Source organism: Armigeres subalbatus, chromosome 2, assembly GCF_024139115.2.
Source record: "Armigeres subalbatus isolate Guangzhou_Male chromosome 2, GZ_Asu_2, whole genome shotgun sequence".
Taxonomy (NCBI): Eukaryota; Metazoa; Arthropoda; class Insecta; order Diptera; family Culicidae; genus Armigeres; species Armigeres subalbatus.
This window is the reverse complement of record NC_085140.1, coordinates 401,180,839-401,197,335: the sequence shown is the minus strand read 5'-3', so window position 1 is coordinate 401,197,335 and position 16,497 is coordinate 401,180,839. Positions and strand designations below refer to the sequence as shown.

Below are 16,497 nucleotides of genomic sequence, written 5' to 3'. Positions count from 1 at the left end.
CGAAAAATTCAAATCACCGAAATCACCATAACTTGCCCCACTTTATTCATGCGATTGACAGTTCCTTTTCAAAAAATTTGTTCACCAGGCGGTCACATCATTCTCCACGCGCAGATGGGTATCCACCCGGTCTGTATATTAATGGCCATTTTTATGGTTTGACAACAAATTGTTGTTAATAAATCCTATTAAATGGGCTATTCAAATGGCGATGAAAATGCGGCTTGTCCCACCACACACCGGCCATCGACAACTAGCAACTAGCATCATTTCTATTCAACTGTGACTAATCGAATGAGCTGCCGGTAGACAACATCATAAATCCCACTGATGGTCTGTGTTTTCTTTTTTTCGCTCATTCGACGCGACTGGATAAATTCGCAAGAGTGCATAGCCAACGGGCGATTCGTAGCTCACTTGAATCGAAAGCCAATTTATTCTTATGCGCGACCGAGCACCTGTATGAACAGCATTTGCACCGCGTCCCATTGCTCAAATGTTGATTTCGCACCTTGAAGGCATTCTACTTCTTCTGGGCAGTTACAGACTTATCGCTTATGACATATTAGCTCATTGCGAGCACACAAACCGAAAGACTCCCTCGACCGAACTCGAACCCGCCACCTCCAACTTGATGATACTGTGCCTTCAACGACCAGGTTATATGAAATCTCATACTACAAGTTTAACCCTTTACACACTTTGGAATTCTATAGAATTCCAATCTTCGGCGGTTCAAACAAATCTGAGACTGAGTTTAACAAATTAACATTCGTTACTAGGATTCTTTTGTAAATATGTAAAAATTATCAGATTCCACATATCAATGAGAAGCGAGAAGAGAGCAAATATTTATATAGGTTTTGGGAAAACAGCAAAGGCGCCACTCTGGACGATTATTTAGATTTAGGTGAAGATTTTACCAGAGGAGGAAGGTGTTCCTTGCTTTTGTATTCAGATTTTTTATGATCACCTATAATTACGCTAGTAGAGAAATAGAGAAATGTTTACCCAGCTGTAATGAAAGAATTTATGATTTTTTTACAGAACTTAGAATATCGCATAAGCATATGATTGCATTTGTTAAAAACGCATCGTAAGGGTTAATAACAGACGTAACAAATTTAAATCCTCCAGATGGACGAACGAGCGGACGATCCGACGAAAGACAAGGAGGCGTGATTAAATTTATGAGTGTTAATTTATCGATTAATCGTCTCCCATTATGTGAAATGAAATCTCCAATTGCCCGCGCCTCAAGTCGAGGGATGAGCGTGCTGGAGGTGTTCTTTGCGAGATTGCATGAACGCCTTCGAACCGGTAGGTAATAGAGTACTTCACGCGGTTTGTTAGATAAGTTATAATCTGATCCTACCCGTGGCTACCCGATTTGTAACCTTCGCAACCAAAATAATGGGTCAACCAATGGTAATCAATGACCAGCTGAGGACACCTTATCTGTGATTGAACAATCAGCATTATCGCCAAACGACCAGTCGTTAATTCTGTATGTACGAGACAGGTAATCGGATACATTGGTGTGTCTGTGTCTAGCGCACGCGTTCGCGAATTGGAATTGGAAACTCTCAATCGTGCTCCAAAGCACAAGCTAAGCGACCATGTTTTCAGTGGATGGTGGTATACTGCCTTATTGATGAGACTCAAGTTGTCCCATTTGTAAGCCGTATCCTTTCTTCGCACAGTTATTCATCGCTGCGTCATAAACGATGACTAATTAATTATGAAGATTAGCCGAATAAGCTTTCGAAGATAAGTCTCGAGAGTTTACCTCCAGCGGTGTTTATGGCAAATATTTGGAGACACCCGTCCACCCAAGACCTGGGCGGCCGCTGTGAATGGAGTGTTCCGTGAAATGCCATTTTGACTTATAGTAGATAATTTATGATTGGTCAAGGTTTGTGTTAATGTTGTGCCGTTTCAGTGAGTTGTTAGACGCCATCGAATGGCTGTAAAAATCTGATGCTATGACCTCCTCAATCCGTGGGAGGTCTATGATAGCGATCATATATGAGCTTTAGCAACCAATGTCCAGCGTGGTTTTATATAACATTCGTGATAATTAGACAGATAACACAGTTCCGGGATAAGAGATAATAACTAAAGATTTTTATGAACACCAGAACACTGGCTCAGGCAGCGTGTTCCCGCCATTCGAATGAATTGTTCAATAGATTGCAGTTTTTGGATGATCGAACGAGTAACTTGGTTTCGTGTTCCTTGATGCAGCCTGTACACATAAGCTCTATTAAAAAGGTACAATTTTCTGTCCTTATAATATAATAGTTATAATTATAATAAAGTAGATGTTTCTGTTTTCATACTGCATATTCTGCAACATAATGATGTTGAACCCACGAGCAACTTCGAAAAGCACGTCAGCTTTAATTATCTCTCGCTTAACAATTGATAAGGCCCTACAAATAAAAAGTAAACAAATACAAATTTACCCTTCGACAGCATCCTCTAATAGTAATTGTAAAAAAAATATTCGTATCTCTGATTAAATTAGTTAGGGAAGAACTATTTTTTATTGGGCCTATAACGTATTATTTTCAAAATATGTGTAGGCTCACCCTAAAAAACGACCAAGCTTCATTTTTCTATCAGGAATAAGACTTCTCCACCTTCGGGGCCGATAACGGTAATTTTTCCGAACCGTCATCGGCTCGGAGAGCGAAAAATTCTCTTTCCTTAAAAGGCTTATCCTTGTTTACGTTTGGAAAATGCCATAAATATCCAACTCCGTAGTAGGGGACAACGCGTATAACGCATCCACGGGGCAAAATGGCCTCATAAAATCAGTTATATAATCTTTTGTAGAACATTTATGAACCAATATTACCATTACAATTCAATATAAGTTATTCATTATTGAGTTGCAATGGAGAAAATTATCAAAAACCTGGCATATTCACTTATATTTAACGTTTTTGGATTTGTATGATGACGTTTTTGATATTTGTATGACGAAAGACATCAAACGCGGGTTTTCTAAAAATTAGGAACTTTTCATGAAAAACTATTTCGTACCGGTTTTATGTACCAAATATTTTTTCGATAAAGATGCCATACTGATTTTATAAAATTAACTCTTAGTATGCTGTAAGCGCGTTTAAAGTAGGCGATTCATTAGTTTTGAGATTCACAATCACTAACATTCCATGACCCCAGAACATGACATAGCCTGTGTGCAACCTAGCCTTTAAGTATTCAAGAAATAAAATGGAAATTCTGTACACCAGTCTTTTTATATCAAGAACAGAAGCTCAAGATATCCAGAAGCAAGTCGTTCAGTTTCTAGCTCGTTCCTCCAAACGGTGTTTTGGTCCTTCAAACAGGATATCAAGCCCAAATACCGTCAAGCCTATAATCCCTATCAAGAATGATGAACCGTACTCCTGTAAAAATTCAAAACTCCGATCAAGTTCTACATACTAGTGAAGATTCACTTCAAGTTCTACGACACAAATTCTGGATAATAGACGCCTCTGCAACTGTTCGAGCTGTTACAAGAGCATGTGTAATGTGTTTCAAGACTCAGCCTACGGCAACTTCCCAACACGTGAGGAATCTTCCGTCTTCTCGTGTAACTCCTGCACCTCCGTTCGCTGTAACTGGAAGCAATTATGCTGGACCCTTCCTTTCTGCAAGCATCGAGAGAGTCTGGCAACCAATAGCTTCAAAACTGGATGGCGCGTCTGTTTCAAAAAGAAAAAGTAAGGGCTAAATGGATCATATAGCCTGCGCTGGAATACCTACCAGTCTCTAGGTGAGGGAAGAACTGTATACACTTTTGCAACATTTCAGACAAAGTACATACTTCTCTATCACGTGGAGCTATTGATATTTGATGGAGGAAGGATTTGTAGACCGCTAGCTGTCCGGAGTGTGGTACAACTTGCAGAATCTGGTCTGCCCTCTGAACTTCCGTCAACCCGCAGAAGTCGTGGAATTCAACAGGAGCGGTGAAGACAACGCTGTCGTAATGCGATCGCGTGTAATACACAGATATTTTCCGGGTCGTGGAATCTTGGGAGTACTCTTTTGATCTTCCGGTACGTTTATCCCAGATAACCAGGCTGACATTAAGGTGATTATAGAATAAAGCCAGAAATCGGCCATTTTGTAAACCACGTGCTTTTCCAATATTTTTTTCAAGAGCACGAGATGAAAGAACCATAACGCGTATGGGACTGAAATAATGGTAGATCGATTTCTTAGTTATGCTGAACAATCATAAATTGAGTTTCGGTACTGTACGAAAACTATTACGCCAGATTTGGGGTTTTGGAAATGTATGTAGATAAACGTGTGGTGAATTTGAAATTCACCACACGTTTATCTACATACATTTCAAAAAGCTTAAATCTGACGGAATAGTTTTCGTACAGTGCCGAAACTCAAATTCTGATTGTTCAGCATAACTAAGCAATCTATCTACTATTATTTCAGCCCCATACGCGTTATTGTTCTTTCATCTCGTGCGGTTGAAAAAAATATTGGAAAAGCACGTGGTTTACAAAATGGACGATTTCTGGCTTCATTCTATAATCACCTTAAAGAGCTCAAAAGCCACAGACAGGCACTCCTCCCCTCCCCAAAACCGATCTTGGGACAGCAGATCTCCACACTCGGTCTTGTGTGTCTGTGAAGCCATGCTCAACGAAATCTTCGGCGAACGGAATCAAGTACATTAGGGCAGTTCAAATTTCAAAAATGTTCGAAAATTCCAACTCCCATATGTCTATTAGCATCATTTTGATAATATGGGAGTCCTGGAAAAATTTCAGGCAATTCGGTGGCCATTTAGGGGTAGCGCGACGTCAATTTATGTTTATATGGAAATTTGTATGGGAAAAACTTAAAATTTATTCAAGTCTCCCTACAATTGTCAAATTGTGATGAATTCAAATAAACATCCCCAACCTCCCTTTTTGGAATCTATATGAAGGAGACCTCCGGATAACACATTAGTTATGGGTGGATTGAACGCTTCTATTGACAGTGTAAATATGAGATAAATGGCTAAAATGGTGTAATTAGCCTCAACGTAGCAGTGGAAATATAAATCAAAATTAATGAGTTATCCACTGGTTGAGCTCAAATAGACTCCAAAAATGGAGGTTGGGGATGTTTATTTGAATTCATCATAATTTGACAATTGTAGGGAGACTTGAATAAATTTTAAGTTTTTTCCATACAAATTTCCATATAAACATAAATTGACTTCGCGCCACCCCTAAATGGCCGCCGAATTGCCTGAAATTTTGCCGGGACTCCCATATTATCAAAATGATGCTAATAGACATATGGGAGTTGGAATTTTCGAACATTTTTGAAATGTGAACTGCCCTAAAGTACATCCAATATCGGGTAAAATTCGTCCGAAGATGCCCGACAATGGTAGCACGCATGTTAGCTACATTTGACGCAAATTCTGCATCTGCAGGATGAATGCCCTGAATCTGATGCACGAGGCTACCGAACACGCAATTATCGTCGCCTGGAATGTGCTGCAACCAAAGAACAGATTCCCCGGTTGGACAACGTTTGAGTCGGAAATTCGCACTCAACATGGTTCATCGGGAGCACTGTACAGTATCAAACTTAATTTATCTTTACCTTCTTCTTTTCAGGTTAATATCGATCACTACGCTGCTTGGACAACTGGACAATATACCAATATACAATATATTTCTTTTTTAGGCTTTTTTTTCTCTCTCTCTCTCTCTCTTTGCCACTTGACATTTTAAACCGATCCAACTGAGACGCGCCTAAACTTTTCTCACCCAAAAAAATTGTTTTGGTTGTCTAACTGTAATCGGGCAGTTTAACTGTAAACGGTGTAATCGCCGCGTCTGAAGGGTGATATTTTACCCTGCACATCAGAAGTAGTATTTCATATAGAACCATTAATCATCTAGCATATGAATTAGAGATCACGGGTAAGTCCCCCTAATTCAGACAGCGCGAACAATAATTTGCTATGACCATCGGACTGTAAATGACGCGAATGCGGGATGATTTTGTTGCTCCGGGCAACAGAAATAGAAGTTTTCGCGTAATGGGATGTATTTCGTCGGGCATATACATCATATCGAGACCGCGGGAGGGTTTTTCCTACTTTGGACAGCAGGAATAATAGTTATAGTAAGTCCGAATGCACAGTTTGAATGAAAACGTCGCGAATGTTTCTACTACGGATAACAGGAATAATATCTCGTGCGTGCTAGAGCGTGTTACGGTTTGATGAGCTGCCCACGGTCATATTGCTTGCTTCAGGCAAATCCTGACCCAACGATAACCTACCCAACTTCCAACTCCGTGATACTTATGAGGGTGTCGCTAAGTCGGTGGCCTCTCTTAATTAGGTATCACATCAACAATTCCTTCTTCTCCCTAGTTACGGTGAAGATGGGCGTGGCCAGGAGTAGTAATCCTCATGCTTTTGTTATGTTCGTCTTAGAAAGGAATCAAGGACTCCTCCCACCCTTGGTTTCGGAAAGCATTCTAGATAGAAATTTCAAAAAAAAAACATGAGTATCACTAGTGTCCAATCTACGAATTACACCGTAACAATGCTAATGCTAATGCAATTATGCTGGACCCTTCCTCATCAAGCAAGGCAACCATCGAAGAACTTCGTTTAGAAAGGAATATATGTATAGCGGTTTTCTTTGTATGGTCACCCGAGCCCGACCCACTAAAACCAAACCCCTTCAACTAGTCCGTATCCTCCCAGCCCGCAATTAAGCAATACATTAGGGGGGGCCAACAAGAACGCTCACACTTATGCTAACGCTTCTTCTTCTTCTATGGCTCTACAATTCAACTGGAACAGAAAAAAAATGAAAACTAATCAGAGCGTAAAAAATTAAGACGTGGAAAATTACACTATTCTTGGGGTACATGGATCTTTTCCTACAAGTTCGCCCTAAATGTATGCTATTTACATAGTATTATGACACTTATTCGTATAAAAAGAGACATAATGCATATAAATAGCATACATTCCGGCGATAATATCGTTTTTTTGACATTCATTTTATGTGCATTACTTTCGTGTAAATTTCAACAACTTTTCTAGCTGTGTTGTCCTGCTTTTCCATTTAGTATTCTATCATCATTCTCTCAGTTATTAATTGAAAGCTTTTCTATGCCCGCTCCACCAAGCTCCACCCACGTGACACGGTGCCCCCAAATGCGAATATTATCGAATTTTCCTGAACCTCCGAGGTTTGCTCACGAAAAGAACGGAAACCAATTGGTTGCAAAAACAAAATGGAACAATTTGTTCGTCGGTTCATGATGATATAACATTATAACATTATTTTCCGATTGTTAGTTGAAATGTACAGTTTTTTAGACGATTCACAATGCTTCGATCTTCTTAAAAAGTGTCCTTCCCACAGGAGTCCGCCCTATTATTATGTATGTATTATAAGAACGTCTCAAGAAAAACTAGAAGTTCTGTTCATAATGTTGAGTATCTATTCATGAGAGAGATAGCTTTTATGTGATGCTTTCCTTGAGCTATTCACAATATTTACATTTGTTCGTCTGCCTCTTGCATTCTTCAATTCAATTATGCTTGTTGATCTAGCCATAGATCTTAATGATCTACTCAGCAGCTTATCGGTATCGTTCCCAGCTATAAGCTCAAGGTTCTGGAGTTTTGTTGCTGAGCTTTTCCACGTTTAATCTGTGTCAGACACTTAGAGCAGATTTTGATGTTATTCGATTCGGGACAAGTTTTAGGATTTTTTATAAATTAGATTTTCTTAGTCTCACTACTATAATCGTGCACTGCTACAGCACTGTGCTCAACACCTAAACAGAATATACAACTAATATATTAGGAATATTAATATTTTCAGATTTCAATTTACCTTCTGACACCCTATACATGGCTAGAAAATCTAGTAACTAACTTTACCACTTGTCATGATTTTGTTTAACACGTTGCTATGGAAATACAAGACTGTCCACTCGGAAGAACGAGCTGTGCAAACATGAAAATTAAGGTCACTCCTGACAGAATCCAATTTTCAAAGTACTCGCGTTTTCAAGGGCACACCATTCGATACGGAAGCAACGCACAAAAGTCATTTTTATTTTTTTAGCTTTGCTGCGTCGCAGCATGCGTGAAAAAATAAAAATGACAGTTGTGCGTTGCTTTCGTATCGAATGGTGTGCCCTTGAAAACGCGAGTACTTCGAAAATTGATTCCGTCGAGTGACCTTAATTATTGTATATTTCCACTAAAAGTCGAGCACATCTGTATATATGGCGTCCATATACAGATGTGCTCGACTTGCGGTAAGCGGCAGTATAGTGCTAATGTAAATTTACAAAAAGGTCCTTTTTCATATATGACAGACTACTATAGGCTTATATTACATCTTAATCTAATACCGAGGAAAACGAATTCATTGAGAATACATCGAATTCTACTGGCGATTAGAAAATGAATTGGTAAGTTCAATATCTAGTGAGTGAAATGCAAACATCACGAATTTTTATATTTGTATTGTTATGTTGAGATAAAAATTAGAAAAAAGTAAATGAGGGCCTTTAGAAATTTGACCGACCCAAGTACTCCGAGCTATCAATGTATAAGAATTAATTTACAAAACAGTAGAATATATAAAAAATACGGCTCCGTGATGTTCAATTCCGCTTGAGCTAAAATAAAAAAAAATGATAAAAAGTAGAAGGTTGTTTTGAAGACACGACCGCAAATTGGACGTAGAATACGTATAGTTTGATAATGAATAGTGGATGGATAAAGCCGAAATGTAGGCAATTTATTGTAAAAGTGAAATGAAGACTACCTGTCGAAATTGGATTTTCAATAATTAAATGCATTGAATCAATTTTTTGCAATAGCTGTATGAAATCTTAGAGAGTTAACTTATTGATTGAATACAAAAATCTCCAGAATCCTTTGAAAAACGGCTGAGTTACTCTCGATAGGTAGCATACCGCGAGAGACGTTTTTCGGATGCTATTACGATAATGAACTGATTCGGAACTGATATCCATATCAGTTTTTCCATATCACTTGTATACAAATGCGATAGACTTGTGTTCATGGCTTGTTATGATTCAAAGAGGTTTTATCAAGGTAAGGCTAAGCTAAGCATCTCTGTCCCTTAAACTGACTTTAAAAAAACACTTATTCTACTATGGTTGGGTTCGAACCAGCGTTCTGAACCTTGCAACAGTAATTCTTTCATCGAAAAAAATCCACTTCATTAGCGTTCTGCACGGCGACGGAAACGTGTTCACCTCGTATGCCAAAGTAAGCATTTACCAGATTTCCCTAAAGCTCTTCCAACGGACTTCGTTCAAACTTCAAATGTATTGTTTTCGATAAATATGTCTAAAGAATAGACTGACCATTGTGGCAACTATTTCCTCCTACAGAAAAGAAACCGGTAGCATCTATCGGCACCAACAATAATCGTCGTATTTTCTTAAGAAACCCACCATCAAATAGCACATCAATTCAAGTACCGCACGTCGTCGCTTAAACGGGCCAGAATTAAAAAGCGTCCACTTGTGCATAAATTTTGAAAATTTGCACACATTCGAAGGCAAACAGCGAGGCCCACACACATGCCGCACTCGACGTTATTGCAACGGGCAGCCAGCCAACAACAGCCAGGCCACTACCACTCCTCTTCGGGCGCTATTATTCTTTATGATTTACCATAATTTACACTGCTGAAGAGCGCAAACGGATCGAGAGGTGGAAAGTTTAAAGAGCACCCAGGAGACTTAAAGTGAGATTATATTTACTCATAAAGCAGCGCGCAATATTCAAGAACGAAGAGTGAGGTATGGTTCCATTTAGGTGAACGTCCATCCGACCTCCGCGCCGCTCCTCGCGCTCACCGAACAAACTAAACTCGGCGCAAACGGCCGCAATTCTTTATGAGCGGAATAATTTCTCTTCAAATGGGTACTTAAGTCCGGCAATAACGCCTTTCATAGGGGAACGAAATGAGCTGTACCCAGACGAAATATGTATGCGCACCAGTATATTTGAATAAACATCGATATTTTGCCAGCACGGGGAAAGTCGGACCACGAGTGACGCAAAACAAAAGCGAATGCTTGTGATCTTTTAGTTTTTTAACGGTTTCCATTTTAGTCGGATGATGACTCTTATTAGGACGAAGTGTAAAAAGAATACCTTCATTTTTTTATTGATTACATTTAAATATCATCGCGGTTCAAAGATATCATTCAAACTATCAAACGAAATTGCAAAATACTAAAACAAACTAATTTCATGTTAGCGATAAAACCAGACCGTCCTTAGCTTAGCGATAATATACGCAGCACCTTGCACAAAGGCAAAGGCTGTTGAAGATGCTGTGATCGTGGTGGAAAAATTCTCAACTTCTCTGTGGCTGGGCATAGAGTGTTATCGGGCTAGCCTAAAAGCTCGCAGTAAAATGCTTGCCAATAAAGCCATTAGTAAAATTGTGAATAGTTTTATGACAGATCTTACTAAAGCATGTTGACAAAGCTATATTATTACCATGAAGTAAGACCAACAAATTATTTAAAATTAACAAAAAAATTAGTATCGTCTTGCAAGCAGTCGAAGTAAGTAGATTTTTTGCCGCTCTATTGCCCACCCAGTATAATTGTACACATCCTCCGAACATATATTTATGCTGGATGACAGCGCAAAACAGTTGCTCTTAGGGCAATAACGTAAGCACAGTAGCGACTTCCTCGATCAGTTTATCTAGCTCAACTACACGCAAACTTAGTATGATCGCACGCACCGACAAGTTGTTGTAAAACACAACGCAAACCAACAACGATTTCCGCGAGAACGTGATTACCAGCATGGCAGCATCACACCTTCATTTCGCATTGCAAGAGCGGCATCACTATATACGGTGGACGCATTTCTACTGTTCAATAAACCAAATTGGAAGATCATCGTCTCGACTATAGCATGTCATTTGGGATCGCGGTACCACGACGAGATATGGCAATTTCTGTTTTCGTGTTTCGAAAAGTTGTCGTATCCGGGTTTTCGCTCTCATCTCTAGGGCGGGCGGCGCGTGGTGCCTTCGAGCTTAATCCGTATCTGTACGACGGTTGCGGCGAGCAGGAGGTTAATACGTGTGTAGGATAGGATTATCACTCTGTTCAATTTAGATAATCATTGTGATTTCGCATCCAAGCGGCAGGCTTGGCCGGGATCATGGATCAACACCTGGGTGGTAAACTGATTGCTTCGCTGGAATTTTTATACGATTAGTTGGCTAATTCGATTCGTTGATTATCTATTATTTAGACATATCTGTGGGTGGGATATCATCAAAAGGACGTTAAAAAATACGGTGGACCCATATACGCCGAAAAAAAAGTTTTATTATTTTGAATAATGATGACTTAAAAAACGGATCACCGATATGAACTATGACCTCTTTGCAACATATTAAGGTCTGAGGGAACCTCTCTCGCGGTAGAACGCTGTTTTCGAACTAAAATGTCTGTAACTCGGAATTGGGAAGGAATTTCGCTTATCCCCACTGACAAAGTTCCTAGAAAATTTCGTGGACCTACTATTTTCTAAATTTGAATTAAGCTCTATTAATTTATCGTACAACTGAATTTTTTGCATCTGAGTACATCTCTACAATTATCTGAGGCATAAAGGAACCGAATTTTGCAAAAACCAACTGACAAAAGTTTTAAAATATTTCAACGATCATTTTAATGTAATACAAAGTATATGCAACCACACACAATTTTGAAGGGAAGTCTTTTTACTTCAACCAAAGTTTTCCAAAGCCCGTACAAAAATAATATTTAGGAACAGCAGCAAACATCATATTTTCTCGTAGCGCACGGCAAGGAAGGAGCGATGAGAGCGATCAATGTTGTATCTAGAGTGACACTAGAAAATACGCATTCACATTTGCAAACAAGAATTCTCCAAATATGTATCATTGAAATCAAATATGGGAATGGGAAGGGACAAATAATACAAATAAGACAAATAAAACAAAAATTAGCATTAGCATTGAGCAATTCGCACAAATTCGTAGGTGGTACAAGCCAAGACTATTGTATGAGAGTAGCATCACTTTCATCCGTTACCACAGATATTGATTTGGGACTAATCACTATCTCTTAGATGGAAGCAATGCACTCTCCAATTGTCGAGATCTGTCCTGGCCACGTCCTTGTGAATGCTGAGGAAGGGGAAGGATGGTTAGTTGGACACCTACTTAAGAAAGATACAGAGAGTTCTACGACCTCTCATAGGTGCCTCGGGAGGTTTTGGATTTGTTAGTGTGGAAGGTTATAACAGAAGGAATCGTTTTGGTAGAACATGAAACACAGAAAGAACTAAGATAGAAATACAAAGTAGGAAAGGGACGAGCCTGGAATTGAACCCATCACCTCCTGCTTATAAGGCAGAAGCGGTAGCCACTAGACCACGGAGCTCGCCAGACAAATAAAACAAAAATACAACTAAATTCGACAAATAAGACCAATAAAATATTCCTCCAAGAATTCTTTCGACCATTCCTCCAGGAATTCCTTCGGATATTCCTCCAGAAGTTGCTTCAAGTAATCCTCCAGGAGCGGATATTCACCCAGGAATTCTTCCAAATATTCCTCCAGGAATTCATCCAGATGTTCCTCCAGGAATTCGAGCGGATATTTGTCAAGGAATTTGTCCAGATATTACTCCAGGAATTTCTCCGAATATTTCTCCAGGAATTCCTCCGGATATTCCTCCAGACGTTGCTTCAAATATTCCTCCAGGAATTCGAGCGGATATTTATCCAGGAATGCTTCCAAACTTTCCACCAGAAATTCATTCGGATATTCCTTCAGAAATTCTTCCAGATATTTCTTTAGAAATTCCTCCGGATATTCCTACAGGAATTTCTCCGGACATTCCTCCAAGAATTCCTCTAAATATTCCTCCAAGAGTTCCTCCGGATATTCCTCAAGGAATTCGTCCGGATATTCCTCCAGCAATTTCTCCTGATATTTCTCCAGGACTTCCTCTGAATATTCCTCCAGGAATTTGTCGAAATATTCCTCCAGGAATTCCTCCTGATATTCCTCCGTATATAGCTCCAGAAATTCCTCCAGGAATTCGTCCAGACATTCATCCCAGAATTCCTCCGGATAATGCTCCAAAAACTCCTCCGGATATTCCTTCGACTATTCCTCCGGATATTCCTCCAGTAATTTGTCCATATACTACTCCAGGAATTTCTCCAGATATTTCTCCAGGATTTCCTTTGGATGTTCATCCGGATATTCCTCAAGAAATTTCTCTGAATATTTCTCCAGTAATTCCTCTTTATGTTCCTCCAGGAATTCATCCAGATATTCCTCTTGAAGCTCCTCCGGCTATTCCTTCAGGAATTCGAGCGGATATTCATCCATAAATTCTACTGGATATTCATCCAGAAATTCTTCCGGATATTACTCCAGGCATTCCGCCAGATATTCCTTCAGGAATTCGTCCAGATATTCCTCCAGGAATTCCTCTAAATATTCCTCCAGGAATTCCTCCGGATATTCCTCTAGGAACTTGTACAGATATTTCTCCGAATATTTCTCTAGGAATTCCTCCGGATATTCCTTTAGAAGCTGATTCAAATATTCTTCCAGGAATTCGACCGGATATTCCACCAGACATTCATCCGGATATTCCTCCAGGAATTCCTCCAGGAGTTCCTCCGGATATTCCTCCATGAATTTTTCCAGGAATTCGTCCAAACATTCCTCCAGAAATTCATCCAGAAATTCCTCCAGGAATTTTCTCAAATATTCCTCCGGGAACTTTTCTTGATATTTCTCCAATAATTCCTCCGGATATTCCTCCAGGAGTTCTTAAGAATATTCCTCCAGGAATACCTCTGGATATTCCTCCAGGTATTCCTCCGGATAATCCTCCAGGAATGTGTCCATGTTATACTCCAGGAATTTATCCAGATCTTTTCCCAGGAATTCCTCCGGATATTCCTCCAGTAGTTCCTCCGGATATTCCTTCAAGAACTCCTCCGGACAATCCTCCAAGAATTCTTCCGAATATTTGACCAGGAATTCCGTCGGATATTCCATCAGAAATTCGTTCGTATATTTCACCAGGATTCATGCAGATATTCCTTCAAGAATTCCTTTGGATATTCCTCTAGAAATTTCTCCAGGACTTCCTCTGGAAATTTCTCCAGAATATTTCTCGGTTCTCACCAGAAACTTTTACAGATATTTCTCAAGAATTGCTGAAGAAATATCGAAAAGAATTCCTGGGGAAATATCGGATGGAATTCCTGGGGGAATATCCGAAGTAATTCTTGAACGAACTTCCGGACGAATTCAAAAAGGAATTTCCGGAGGAATACCTGGGAGAATATCCAGAGGAATTCCTGGATGAAAGTTCAGTGGAATTTCTGAAGGAATATCTGGAAGCATTCCTGGAGAAATGTCCGGAGGAATTCTTGGAGCAATATCCTTAGGACGAATATTTGGACGAAATCCTGGAAGAATATCCGAAGGTATATTTAAAGGAATATTGGGAAGAATATCAGGAAGACTTCCTAAAGAAATTTCCGAATGAATTCCTGGAGGAATATACAAAGGAAAACTTGGTAGAATATCCGGAGAAGTTCCTGAACGAATATCCGAAGGAATATCTGGACGAATATTCACAGGAATTATGGAAGAATTTCTAGAGGAATATCCAGAGGAATATCTTGTAAGGAATTTCTGTGAGAAAATCAGGAGAAACTTCTGGAGGAATATCCGAAGAAATTCTTGGACGAATATCTGAATGAATTCCTGGTGGAATATCCGGAGAAATATCTGGAGGAATATCCGACGGAACTTCAGGGAGATTTTTAGGAGCAATGCCTGAAGGAATATCTGGACGAATTCCTGAGGATTTTCCCTAATAATTCATGGAGGAATTCCTGGAGGAATACCCGAAGGAATATCCATAGGAATTCCTGGAAGAATATCAAGAGAAACTCCTGAAGGAATATCCGGAAGAATTCCTGGTGGAATATCCAGTGTAGGGAAAGGTGGAGAGACCGATGAGAATTGATCACCCCCTGTTTTATCGACAACCAAAGTAGTTTTGTTCTAGCATAATTTTTATTTGACCTTTACGTGGTGAGTTACACGCAGAATAATTGTATACGATTAAACTAAAAACAAATATTATTGATTTCAACAATCGGTTTATTGTTGAGTCAAAAGGATTTGATTGTAGAAACTACAATATTTTCTTTTTGAATTAACAATAAAAAAAATTAACAATATTTATTTTTGTTTCCAACTTGCATCATTGCGAATAACAGTGTATTTTTTAATGTGTACTTAAACTTGAACACCTGCCATTTTGATATTTCGAAGTTCATAAAATGTCGTCTCCGCGAGCCGAAACTAAGGAAGAAACTGTGGAATTAGGTGTGGAAGAACTGAATAGTGAGGAGGTGGAAACATTCCATTTGTTGGAGTCTTTTGGATTGTCGATAGATACGATTAATACGTTCATACGTAGGTTAAAAAAAATAATTGTCTATATTTATGTTGATTGCTTTTCTAAAACTTTCAGAGCAACAATACAACCTTGAATCTCTAAAACTTGTAGAGCGCAAAGAGTTAGAAGAACTCATTCCAGCTCCGTTGTCTGATAGGACCAAATGCATTGCCGGGTTGAACAGATGGCGTAAAAATCAGGTAATGCAGTTTTCATTGAGCGGTAAAACTATATGCACCCAACATAACCTATTTTTTATTGTCTTTATTAAGGAGACTTTCAGCCCTAGGCTGGCTCGTCTTCGGAGACATAACCTCATTTATGTCATAATCATAAAATGTCTTATCCGAGTCAAAAAATTTAGTTTTAGATATAAACAAAATGCGTTAGGTCCTTTTCAAAAACTTCTCGTTTTTTTCCAGGGACTTCTTCCAGTGACAGATTGTGATTGCAGAAAACAGTCTCCAGCGCAGGTACTGTCATCGGTTGCAGAGACAATAACGCGGGACAAGTGCACGGCAGCATATTTGTTAAATTCATCCGGAAAGGGTAAGGCCATAATCCAAAGGTACCAGGAGTCAACGTTCCTCACGAGGAGCGACAAGCGGATTATAACTCACCTAGTTGTTGACGAATTTATTGATCGTTTCGGTAAACTCACACCATCGGAACTCCTGATAAGATCAAAAGACCTGCATGAGTTATTCCCCAACGAGCCACAGGTAAAATAACAGCAAACAATAAAATTTTCTATTTTATAATTCACTTCATCCTTTTTACTATAGGATTCATGGTATCAACCAGCCAATGTCACTGACAGCTCGGGAAAGAAAGTGAAGTCACTTTTTGACTGAAATGTAAATTTTAAGCATGTTCCCCAGCCAGTTCCATCAGCTGGCTTGTTATCGTCTGCGAGTGACGGAGGGCAT

General features: G+C 39.3%; 2 protein-coding genes across 4 annotated transcripts in view; one reads left to right on the top strand and one right to left on the bottom strand.

The window, feature by feature from the left end:
- Nucleotides 1-16,497, bottom strand: part of LOC134213296 (bone morphogenetic protein receptor type-1B) — a 601,077-nt gene that overhangs the window by 511,100 nt on the left and 73,480 nt on the right. The gene's annotated exons all lie outside the window — the stretch shown is intronic.
- On the top strand, nt 15,432-16,422 carry LOC134216607 (uncharacterized). Its single transcript, XM_062695473.1, has 4 exons — nt 15,432-15,585; nt 15,644-15,768; nt 15,991-16,290; nt 16,354-16,422. The coding sequence occupies exons 1-4, from the start codon at nt 15,450-15,452 to the stop codon at nt 16,420-16,422; spliced, it is 630 nt and encodes a 209-aa protein (XP_062551457.1). The 5' UTR covers nt 15,432-15,449.